General features: G+C 43.0%; 2 protein-coding genes across 3 annotated transcripts in view; one reads left to right on the plus strand and one right to left on the minus strand.

Moving 5' to 3' along the window:
- LOC131878941 (uncharacterized) overlaps positions 1-178 on the plus strand; it is a gene marked incomplete in the record, with an annotated part of 3,137 nt that extends 2,959 nt beyond the window's left edge. Inside the window, 1 exon segment of the mRNA XM_059225103.1 lies at positions 164-178.
- A 526-nt stretch (positions 179-704) lies between these two features.
- On the minus strand, positions 705-10,696 carry LOC131878937 (uncharacterized). Of its 2 annotated transcripts, XM_059225093.1 has the most exons (5): positions 10,427-10,696; positions 6,864-9,223; positions 4,299-4,511; positions 2,277-2,780; positions 705-2,214 (listed from the first exon to the last, which is right to left on the minus strand). In XM_059225093.1, the coding sequence occupies exons 2-5, from the start codon at positions 7,274-7,276 to the stop codon at positions 765-767; spliced, it is 2,580 nt and encodes an 859-aa protein (XP_059081076.1). In that variant the 5' UTR covers positions 7,277-9,223; positions 10,427-10,696; the 3' UTR covers positions 705-764. The 2 variants fall into 2 exon arrangements, with proteins under 2 accessions (XP_059081076.1, XP_059081075.1); XM_059225092.1 differs by lacking the exon at positions 10,427-10,696 and having other exon boundaries at positions 6,864-9,399.
- Between the last annotated feature and the right edge of the window lie 2,234 nt (positions 10,697-12,930).

Here is a 12,930-nt window from a genome sequence, read left to right on the forward strand (position 1 = left end):
GCATTTCCAGGCCATTGGGCAGGATGGACCACAAACAAAAACGGATCCAGAATTTCGTTTCCTCTTCGTCGCATCGACGCTTGTCATTGCTCTGTTTCAGCTCGTNTCTAAGGTTGCGCGATAATACTTTTTAATTGTATCGTACCGATAAAACTGAACCCTAAATTTCCATTCTGAAGTAATGTAAATGTTCAATAATTTTGTCACCGATTGAATTTTGTTTTCATCCATCAGCTCCAAATTACTGACAATTTTAATGTTTCAGTTTTTATGTAAGTTGTTATTTCTTTTTATATGCCATGAATTTTGATTAGCGTTAAGGCAATGAATGGTTGAGGACTCTTCCTGTTCATCTTATCACGAAATGATCATTATCTATTGATTTCAAAGAGATAATTATCCCAATTTGCTAGGTCAACTGAGCCTTTTATTTGAAAAACACAATACCAATGAAGATGAATTAATTTTGATTCAACAATAAGTATGTAAAATATTTGTAATATATCGTATCGAAGGTAGTTTACTAAGTTCTTTGATAGTTCCAAGGTCCGTATAATATAACGTGAATGGTGGTATTCTTTTTTAACCAAATACCACATATTACTTGACCCCAATGTTCAAGGATCGAACTTACTTGTCAATCTTTATTAAGTTGTGGAACGCTTATCTGTGACTGTCGAGGACTAAATAAACAAGAACACAAATTATGACACATAAAAGTATATTTTTCCAAGCACAAAATGCTAGGATCGATCGGATTCTTTCTAAATCACGCCGAAATCCACGGTTTCGGTCGATTCATTCATAGTACCCCTGGCATCAGCCACGGCGTTCACTTCGATAAGCGTGTCAATGCTATTAAAACTAAGTCCCGCCATCAATTTTTGAGCCGTGAGGCTTTTGAAGTTCGTATCAATGTCGTTGATGGACAAGTTATTGAGACTGGGATAACTCGGAGCCACAATGTCTTTCATGTCATTATTTTTGATCGTGGATTGCGAGGATGTTCGTGAGAGATCGGAGCCGGATTCGATCTCGAAAATCACTTCCTGGGACAGATTTCGATTGTTGTGAATAGTATCCACCCTTGGATGGGTCAGTTGACGCCTGGATGTTTTCAATGGAGAATTGGGTTGGCTCCGATCCAGCCTGAGTTCCAACTCCTGGTTGCTCTTTTCGATCACAACCAAGGTATCATCGTACAAATGGTTGTTTCCTCGATGACTTGGTAGCGTGGAGGAGGACAATGGTTGCTGTGAATCAATGGAACTGGGACCGGAGCTACTACTACTCCCCATACTGGGATCAGAAGAGCCAAACATATTGTTCCTTCGATAAGTGTTGGGGGTGACCTCGTTCCTTCTCGGAATGGGAGCCTGTGGGGAGGAATTGGGAACGGCTGCCGAGGGCGACGGAGTGGTCCTCATGGCTAAAGGCGAATGTCTCATCAAGGCCGGGGATCGAGGATGGATCAAGCGTGGATGGTTGGATGAGTTCATATTGAGCGGATCGGGCATCCGAGCATTGCCATACATGCTTTGGTTGAGGTTCGCGTTGTTTTGGTACTGAGTCATGGCGGGACTAGGAGCTCTGTTTTGATACGAGCTCGTTGGTGGGGGTGAGGGCCGATAGGGCATGGGTGGAGGAGGGTTACTGTACATGCTTTCCAAAGGCCCGCCAGATCGGGTTGGTCCATTATTGTACATCGGAGAAACGGTCCCATATATTGGGGATCTCTGTCCGTAAATGGACCCATTATTGGGGGTGGAACATCCAGATTGGGTTAGCATGGGCCTCGTTGGACTAGAGCGGTATTGTGGATTGGCTTGGAACAACCGAGGATTGGGATCCATGCCTCCTCGCTCGTACATGACAAAGTTCCCGTTGGGACCATTCCTGACCTGAGCTCTGGGTGAAGTGGTTTCGGTCTGTGGCTCGTCACGTTTCTTGATTTGGGAATAGATCGGGGTTTGAGGCCCGGTTTCCACTTGGAGTTCGGGGGGTGGGAATTGAGCAGAGAATGTGACTATTTGGGGCTTGACTTGGGGTTGGCTCTTTTTCTTGTTGAAAAATTTCCCTAAGAACGAGTTCTTTCTCTCGAATACTTTTGGTGGTGATGCAATCCGCGTATCTTGTGGTTCTTCAATTTGAATAGGAGCGTCAGGAATGGTTTCCCCATCTTCCTTGAAGATCAGGGCGTCTTTCTTCGAGAGCCTAGAACAAAAGAATCGGTGTGGTTTTCCAATTATGGTCAAATCCGTTTATTTTCATCATACCTTAATGAGCCTCCTTTGGACATGTTTCTCATGGACTTCTTCGAGACTCTCAACGATTGGCTTCGCTCCAAGGTGAAAGAAGTGGGTGACGACTCATTGCCTCTTGTGGGCGATGAGGCGCTGGACGATGAAGACTGATCGAAGCTGTTGATAGCTTTGCCATTAGGCGAGTTCCCAACGCTATCCGAGGTTTGGACCTCTTGGTCAATCATTGGCGATTTGGAATCATGGCCAAATCCATTAAATGTAGCTTTATCGCGGATTGAGTGACGGAATCGGCTGAATCGGTTGCCGAAGATACGCAATGGGTTCACACTCACATCCGTAGGATTGACCAAGAAATAGCCTTTTCCGGTGTAGTAGACCTTTCTTTGCTTGATGAGCTGCCCAAGAGCGGCGTGAATGGATTCCTTGAGATGCTCGTTTTGATTGGCACCAGACCAATCGTTCTCAACGGCGTCACAAAGGGTTATCATATCTGCGGTCTGGTTCCGTTGTTTCAATCTGAAATTTCAAAGGCGATGATCAACCTCCAAACCACTTTGATTGTTGCACTTTGCGTAGGAGTGGTTTTAACCCACCACCCAACATACAGTAAATGATCGATCAAGCGATTCAACCCAAATAACACTATTTAGTGATATCCAAGTACGATTTTCATGTGGTTCATAACAACCCTCAGTCGAGCCAACTGGTCCTTAAATCCCTAATTTTAGGGTCTGCCATTTCGTCCAGGGACTTTTATGCGTTCCAACTTGTGATTACGATCTTAAAAGCCCTTTAAACTTCCTGGCAACTATTTTCACACTGGTACTTCAGTAATCTGGTGAACAACCATCCTGCCATAAATCCTGAATCCCGTATTCGCCTCGAAAATGAACAAGAGCCTAGGATCAGAATGTCATGACTGAGTGGTTCAGAACTGAAAAATGCAAATCCATTTTTGGCACTCGCTCTCAAAATCAAACACAATTTCCTCATGGTGACTTGGTGAGCACATCCACGAATACGAATATGTGTACATACACCTGCATACGAGTAAGGTGGTGTTGGTATTTCAATGATGATGATTATTATTATTGTTATCATCCGATCAGCGTGTTTTATCTACAGCAAGTACAACCACCAACCAACCACAACTACCAGATCCTCGATGGTACTTGGTTCGAATTTTGGAGGGTGGAGTCGTTTCAGAAATTGGATTCTTTGTCAAACGATTCATTTGGGGGCGATTTTGAAATAGAAAAGTTCATGCATCCACTACAGGACGTTGTGGGTGGAAGATAGTCTATCCAATTCAGTGCCAAAATACCCTGAAATATGGTCCTTCGAAAACTACAAAACGTAACTATTGCAAAAAGAACACTTTGAAATGGCTCATTTTCATCATTGATTAATGAAAACCTTACTTTTTATTAACCCACTGTAGTGATCAAATCAAATACAATGTTCATGCTGTATTTGACTATGTACACAATTCATACTCGTCAATTTTCTTTATTGTTGTAAAGGTCTTTATTTTGAACATGTACTAGAAGTCTTTTTCTTGGATTCTGCATGTAATTCACGGCCTGCATAATATTTGCAATAGATACAAGATACGATTGTTCTCGTCTTCCGAATTCAAATGCTTGACGTCACGATCTTGCGATCTCGGATAGATTCTCAAGTCATAACATTGCCAAATTAGAGAGTAGCGGAATCTCCGAGACCAACATTATGGCCCACAGAAAAAACATAAATGTGGTATTGCCTTTTTCTTGCCATTTTTATGGCGCTTTGGCACCTGTCTACGGGTAGTAACTCCAAACGCCAAGTGCGAGACATTCAATCTTAATAGGAGAGCTTAACGATAAGATACGACCAATGGATTAGTCAGTTCCAAATCATTTCAGCTGCCAATTCCTGGAATCAAATTAGTTCAAGATGGGTCAGGATCAGGTCTAGTTTCGGCCATCCTTCGCTTTTGAACCCCAAGAATCCATAGGGGAAGTGTCTGAACCATATCCGTACTTCACTTACCTGGCCAAAATCAGGCATAATATATCTTGTAATGAGATGCAATTGGTCTGGAGCACCGGTTTCACCACGCATCCATTGGAGAGGCCAAATTGAGAGATGCGACACGTGGGTGGCGATAACAAGAGTCGTCGCTTCCAAGCATCTGCAATCAGTTCCAACGACGAATTGTTGGCCAAGAGAACCAGGATTCCTGGACAAACATACCCTTGGTACCTGAAAAGAACACCACCACGCTTGGTATTATCTTTGATATATCAATTTAAGGACCGGATTCCTATGCCAAATGGTAACTTGAGTGTTTTGAGTTGGAGCATGGGTATTCAGGGAGCTTTGGCATGCAATACTGAATGTTACTCCAATGACAAGAGAGGTAAGAAACCGATGATTAGCTTGTTTGACAAGAGTGGTGAGAAGGATCGCTGCAGTAGCAACAGGTGGGCTGGTGGATGATAATGATGATAAGGTCAACCATGGGGATTGGTGGTGATTCATCTTAACGAGAACCCACCCGACCACATGTTCTTGATGACAAGCAAAAAAAAGAGTGCTCAAAGACACACACTCACGCACATAGCGAGGTCAGTGCTCATTGAGTACATGCCCATACCACTGATTCTTGGCTGGTAATGCTAATCCTGATCATCAACCATCCATTCTTCAGAGGTTCTAAAGAAGATTGAGAGTTTTAATGAGCCTGCTAAACCTGAGGGGCGTTTATTCACGGCGATAACATGAAATGAGTCGATTTCGTTAGAGAGAAATTCATCCAACCACCAGTCGCAATTTATTTGCCTAGAAAATCGACCTTATCCTTGAACTCTGAAATGATCCACTGCGTCGAGATTGTAATTAGTAATTATGACCCTTAGTTTGTCCATGCTTTGGCATGCTCAAGAATGCTCAACGTAATCAATTATGACCTCGGGCTTCAGTGATCTAACTTTGTAGATTCAAGGAATAGCGACATGCTAGGTTGCAGACCTGCAAACTTTCTCTCCAAGCATAAATCTTAAAAAATGGCTTCAAGTGCGAGAAGGCATAATTCACTGCCACCTCTTTAGCACGCTAAAGTAAGCGAATTTCAAAGAAAGATTTATTGGCCAAGTATTATTTGAAATCGGATGGTAATTCCTACTATTGAATTGAAGGGACTTTGGAAAACTTGGAAAGGCTGGTCCCAATTTAATGTCGTATGCTAAACCGAATATGCAGTGAAATCAAGCAGCACAGATGTTTTTTGTTACAATATTGCCTTAAGAGATCTGTACGAATTTTGTTTGACCAAGTGTCTTGGGAATTGATAGCTTTCTTGTGAAATTATGATCTTCATTCGGAAAATGCCACTTGCTCCCAAACTCCGTACGCTTTACTTCGGAAAAATATGCCTTTTCAACGTGGTCGTATGAACTGGAAACCATTTCTTAATAGGCTTAAACATGTTTCGTTTTTCTTTGAAAGCCAATTATAATTGTCGCATTAATGGAAAAAAATGGTTGAGACTTAAGGGACGCTAATTTAGGACTCACTGCCTTGGTGATGAAATATCCTGAATCTAGATTCCACCTCACATTTGGATAGTCTTTTTGTGATGCAAGCCTTTGAATAAGCGATCTAAAAGCTGGAGTGTGCATGGATCGTCATTGAATTGGGAAATTTGTACCTCCACTTATGGTCAAATCCAATTTGAATAAAAAGAAGACGATTTTTTTCTCGACCTCCCTTGAGGGGAATTGCTCTATCATTTGAAATGAATGGGGCTGGCAGCATTCCTTCGATTGTCAATCATACCAAATTGGTCATTCAAGGTCTGGATCAGTCCAAATTCACATGAATTGAGCAATCCATAACCATTACGTGACCATTGAATGCAATTCGACGCCAGGCTCATGTCTCCTGATGTGTGTTGAATAATTTGGGACTCAATGTTATCAAATGTGCCAGAATACATGTTGTTTCAAGATTGATTTGAAGCCTCTTGAATTGGCGCCAAAAGGCCGTAGGTTCAATTTTCTTGCTAGCTCTCCTCCCCCCCAAAAACATGAAAAAAAGTTCGTTACTCGTTTGATGGGGTAACAAAAACGTCGAGTCATTATCATTACCATTGTCATGTTTTTTCCTCGAAACTGAGCCAAACAAAAACGTGGTGCCTAATGTTATCATAAAATGATTGTTGTGGCTGGGAATGGTCCATAGAAAAAGACACATTCAATGACGGCGAGTGTGCTATCAAGATGAATGACAAAGAAAAAGCTAAGTGGACATGAAAGAATTTCACAACAACTCTTGGCCACACGATTTGTATCTAAATCTAAAGAAGGGTGAGCCTGCTTGTGTCAGTTGTAGACTTCTTCAATCCCCTAGTCTTAGAAAAAATAGAACTGGTCATGATAGCTACGCTTTTCGCGAAGAAAGTGTCACGTTTCATTTCCTCCATTTGGTCACCCTCTGCCAAAAACCTTCAGGATAGCGTCACCCTCAAGCAGCAGCTTTAAATCAGACGCTACCATCAAATCTGAGTCGCAAGTATTGAAAAGAACCCGCCACAAATGAGAAACGCCATCCTACCTGAGATTGGCAAGCGCCTCTGACAATTTAGCATCCCAATAGCATTGGAGATTGATCTCCAGGAATTCCTGATACAACAGCATTCCATTGTCGGTCTGACAGCACTGATCACTAAAGGCTATACAAGTTGGGCAGGGTGGCATGTCACTCATCACCGAGCTTCGGCCACTTCCCGACGAAGAATGTCGTCCATTGGGAGAAGAGCAACTATTGCCACTACTCGAGCCCCCCAGGGATGAAACACCCCCATTCAAGGAACCGTTTTGATGCGGGTTGATCCGGAAGATCTGGAGCAAGAGTGTATGTTGCATGAAGGCGAATTGCTCCACTGTGTTCAATACGGACGAGGTCATGACCACGTCCATGGCGGGATTTGAACCCTGATGCTCTGAGCTGAGACACCCCACTGGCATGATGAGGCGACCACAGGAATGTTTTGCACTTTAATGAAGCTCCCGCCAAACACTCACTGGAGAGAGGAGGAGATGAACGACAAGGAATGTTTATGTGAGAAAATTGAAACAGTTTTTCTTGCCACCAAGCAACCAAATAAGCGGAGAACAGATGATGAGAAAGAGGATTGGTACGGTAAGATGTTTTGGCTGAGGCAGAAGTTGTAGCTAAGTAACTGCTCTTGCTTCTCCGGCACTTTTCTTACTTGTCGTGGTCACGCGTTAATTGCTCGATTTTTTCTTCTTCTCTGCAACTGAAATCTGGGATCATCCGTTGGTCTTGGAAATGTGTCACCAGAAGTTGTTACTTGCAGAGGGATCCTTCTCTGAGAATGATTCTCTGATTCTTTACTTTCAATGAATCCTGGCAGTCTGTACAATTAAGACTGTGTAAAGATGATATGAAGAAGAATGCCACCACAGATTTCCCAACTCCAATTTAATTTGGACATAGTCAAAGACGAAAGTATCTCTTCAGGCGGTCATATTTGGTTTTTGGTTGATCTTTTTTACGTCTTGGAAGTGAGTGAGCGAGCGAGTGAAAGTTCCCTCAGAGGACCTTCTTCACATGCACAATATTTTGATCCATTTTGTCCAAGAACCCCCTCATGTCCGTCCGTTCGCCCGCAGCCCGAGGTCAATCTAGGAGATATCCACTTCTTCCAAGTGTTTCAAGTCGATTCTCATCGCCAGTTTTCGTTTTTCCCAGAATATTTATTTATAGCACGCGAACTGCTTGCGCCACACCAGGACAGGGCGACCGATGGATAGATGAACTGTCTATTCACTGCTAAAGGGCAAGTGGAGTAGACGTGGTACTAGAGCTCTGGCTAATGGTCCTTGAGGCGCCATGTGAAAATTTCATGTCATGTAATAACAATAATAATAGCCTTCGCCCTCTCACAATCAGGCTTGTCAGCTTATTGAAGAGAACCTGCAGAACGTATGATGTTTTCTCCGCTCTTATTCGGCAATATGTATGTTTCGGGAGCTTCAAGTTTTCGAAGATTTGTTTGGATTCTGGGAAGGGTTCAGGACCTCTTTCCATATCCAATTAGTCTAGTGTTCGTTCCCCCAATACTTTTGAGTATGATTTTTGCACTTTTGTCCACGAAAAAATATCACAAAGGGGAGAGAGACCGGAGCGCCGACTGAGCCGAATCTCAAACAAGAAACACAAGAAGTGCAATGAGGTGAGCCGAGTCCACCACCTTCATCACCTCTCTACCACCACCACCACACACACAAAATCCACTGTTAATGTTCCAGAGTGTTTAGTACTACCTACTTCCAAGGGAGAGAAGCCACACAATCGTATTCACGTTAGGGTGGGAAGCCAGCTTCCGGCTTCTCCAAATGCAACAATCCTCCTTCTTTCTCTTCTCTCGTTCGAGTGTGTTAATGGGACACTAGGACTTGAGATTCACGTCGAAGAGGAAAATGAGATTGTTTGGTGAGGCGGTTGGGGAAATGGAAATCAATCATCTAAGGATTATGACTTCCTTGAAGACAGGCTGGGGTGCAACCAATGTGCACATGGGGGGCTTATGTGTGTTTGGCATACAATGGGCCTCAATTTGTCTTCACTTGTTTGCCAAAACTTTCTTTCGTCTCAATGGCAGCACGAAAGATGTTTTCACCCAACTCTTTGAAAAGATCGCCTCGAAAGATCTTTTCAGGGTATCAAAGGACCACTATGGTCGACGGGGACTTCACTGTTTCTCAATCACTCCGTAGATCAAGATTGTGAAATCCCTCCAAATCGATACAAGCATTTCATTTCTTTTTCAATGCCGGATTTGATGTTCCCTCATGATCACCACTATTATCATGAACATCGTCTTGGACAATTATTGGAGCGAAAGGAGCGTGAAAAATCCGCTTCTCTTCCAACAAGTCGGCCGAAATCTGTAAAAGAGGTGGAAAGAGAACTAGATGATGAACATTGAAGATGAAGATTGATACTACGGTATGAACGAGTTCAGAGCTTAAAAGAGAAGCCAAGAAGAACACATGTTTGCTCTCCCATTGTCACAATGGTTCAATCGTCGGTGGTCTTCAAGGAACAACAACATCAACAGCAACAAGAACGTTACCGGTAGCTTGAAGACCACGATGGTCTGCATTAAACAGCATTATTTGCAACGCTTCAACAACGATTGTGTTTCCTAATAGCCCCCCTCTCCCCCTGGTCTTTTCTTCTGACGACAAAACGGCTCAATTCACAAAGCTTCCTGAACCAAATAACTTGCATACGTATTATCCAGAAGATATCAGCCAAACATTGTTCATTTCTTCCTACCAAGCATGGCTTCAAAATTGGAGTGCCTTTCGACCACAAAAACCTGGCTCATTATCATGTTCATCCCATTGGAAGTTTTTACGACTTGCCCAACTGATTCCCAAGGTTAATCAATCCATCACAATGGATAAAGTGATGTTTATGATTGGGACCGGCCATCCTGTATGAACATCAGATCCAAAGGACTAATGTGATCAAATGGATTTCATAGGCTACTTCCTGGAAGTATTTCGTCATGAGTCATGCACATGCGGATCCTTGGAAAGTGTATAGAACCAACATGAGGTCCAGACCAACCTTTCAAGAGGCAATGTTACGAGAACGAATCAGATCAACTGAGGCAATGCCTAGAATGCTTCATGACTCATGGTACAAGTGAGTCCATGACTGCGTCGTGAAAACCTAGATGATGGTCAATTCGGAGGGATGTGGATTGAGCGGAACTAAAATTACAATCAAGCTAATTGAGTTGGTCCGAAGATGGCGTCCAGTTTGGAAGTGAGCCCATCAAGTGAGTTATTAGCCAAATTACGAGGCAATCTGTCCATGTCATGGGAATAATTATATTCCCAAGTCAAGCCTACCTCCAACTGATGGCCTAGGAGGATAATTTACCACTAACTCACGATCCTCGGTATGAGGGAATATTTTCTTATTGAATCTGGAGAGTGGTGGACCTGCATGAAACATTGTCTCGCTTTCAACCAAATGAAATCGTTCTGGAGTGCCTTGCAGATTATCAGTCATGGATGTACACTCATTATACAGAAGAATGCCGAGGTCTGACATTATGAGAAAACTCTATTCACCTTGGTGTCTGTTTTCGCATTGGAAGTCTTCGCGCTTGTCAAGACAAGGTCATAGGTTATCTTCACAACTTCACACTAGGAGATGACGGTGATTCTCTTCAACCCTTTCACATTCCGTTTAAAGGCGCCGAGAGTGTCACAACTGCAAGTTTGTCTATCCCACATGGATCCATCAATAGAGAGCGTGGGTGACACTTATTTGCATAGATCGGTCATAGCCATTAAGAAACTGGCAACCCATTCACGAGCGATCACCTCTTAAGGCGTCTATAAACCACCTGTTTTCGCTTCCACGAATCATAACAACTAAACACTCAAGCCGCACGTCGGAGTGAAGAGCAGAACCACCAAACTGATCCACCGTGTTTCAAAAGCTTGACGCACTCACCATCATCGTCAAAGAGCGTCTGGTGCCTCCAATCCCATTGGCGCTGGAGATTCTTTGGCTACATTGGAAGTCTTTGTGCTTGAACGAGCAGGTACAGCTGAGGAGACTCAAGTATGGCGCGCATCCGCTGATATACCGAAGGACGACTATCCGTACAATGAGCCCGGGTCAGCTCTATAGTTAGGTCTCGGCGACCTGGAGGACTTGGAAGCCGGCCGAGCTCTTACTTGGAGCGATATCGGAGATCACGGTGATCCTAGAACAAGTGCAATACCACTTCTAGCCTCCAGTTCAGGAAAACTCAAAATGGACTGGACTAAAATTTTGGTGAATTTTAGCATTGATGAGTAACTGTGCAATTTGTAGTTTTTCATTCTTGCCTACGAGACCTTGCTCAGTGATGTGATTTCCAATCAAATAATTGTTAAAGATATCCTCAATTTTAGTTTCTGATCATCCTTACTTCAATATTTGGTTAGAGCACGTTTGCAATAGCTTTTGGATCAACTTGAATAATATTATGAATAGCCATATTTTTCATTTGAATCTGGATCATGAGCCTGATTCGATAAAAGGAACACATGCTCAACCTAACGTACCAACCAGTTATTGTTCAATGTAATGTGACCTGTATATGGGAGAAGTGCGTGTTCTGTGAATGTGCTTAGGATTTGATAATTCATGCTTTTGTGAAGATTCAATCTGTGTCAAATAACCCCCAAAAGCCGACTCATTTTTGTCCTGAGTGTCCAATTTCCCCTTACATTTAAATAATTTGATTGTTAAGTGACTTTTTAACTTTTGTCTTTTTTCTACTTTTGACTTCTGCCTCTCCATGTCATGTTGAGTCTTCCCATTTTTCTCCGAGGAAAGACCTGATAGCTAAGAGTATGGAAAGGAGCGACAAAGTAATCGAGAGACGGGACCGGAGAGGATCTTAGTACATTTCACCCCGCCTCTGGGGTCGATAGAAGCGACCGGGGGGGATGAGGGGGGTTGCGATTCAATATTGGATAATAACCCCTGAAGAATGAGACTCGTTGGATATTTAGACAAGCTGTGTTTGCTCCCTCATTTCTCAGATTGTCCGGACAGCTCAAGTGTACTGCACTTGCTCAACAATACTTGGATGCTCTATATGTTTGTATATGATTTGTCATACTCCCCTCCCCTTAGCCGCAATATTTTGCTCGAATGGCACCAACATGTTCCCTGGTAAATCTCGTCTCCATAATGTTCGAGCAGAAGCTTTTTGTGCTGACAAAGAATTTCCAGGAAAATGACTGTCATTGCCGATCCTCCATTAAAAACCACATTTGAGCTTGAGTGAGCAAGCACAGCAGCCAATTTAAAGTAGACAAGAAATATGTAACAAAACCGACCAGGCAACTTCTCCGGGTACTCGTCGACGACAACCACCATTCAGTTCAAGCTGCGATCTGGCTGTTCTACCAAACACCACCATCACGAAGATCCTCATCCTCTGACAACACCATTCGCCCAGGTAAAAGCCCTCCCAATGGTGGTGGTGATCTTCAACAACAGATCGGTAGTCAACGAGCACAGCAAGCTCTCCCAATCCTTATATCTTCGTCAGGAAATGACAACGCTTACTGATGGCTTGTTGGATTTAAGGTTCAAGTTAAGGTTAATTCAAACTTGAAGTTTCGCGGATTTTCTTCGAAGTTGACTCGGTCAAAAGAAACGAAATCCCGTAGAATGATGATGAACAGCGAGAATTTTAGGATTTCCTTGAGGGTGAATCATCCTGGATGTTGGACTCGATTCTGAGATATCCAGTCTCGTTTGTTGCTTCGGTTGCATTGTAGAGTCTTCAATGAGAAACAGTCAAATTTGAGCTGGTCCTGCGAAGGGGCAATAACTTCGAACTTGGAAAATGAGAATGAAACAGTTTTGAGCGCACTGTGACGTGAATTGAGCGTGTTTCGACATATTCAAAAAGTCAACGCAAAATTTATGCAACAACAGAAGTGTTTGCATGAAACTTTATTTTGGACTGGTGGAGATAAGCGAAGGATTTTTTCCAGATGACATTGAAAAGTACTCGTTAATCAGCAACACTAATTTGTTAAAACATGGCATGTCGCACCCAGGT

This window comes from Tigriopus californicus, chromosome 4, assembly GCF_007210705.1.
Source record: "Tigriopus californicus strain San Diego chromosome 4, Tcal_SD_v2.1, whole genome shotgun sequence".
In the NCBI taxonomy this organism is placed as follows: domain Eukaryota; kingdom Metazoa; phylum Arthropoda; class Copepoda; order Harpacticoida; family Harpacticidae; genus Tigriopus; species Tigriopus californicus.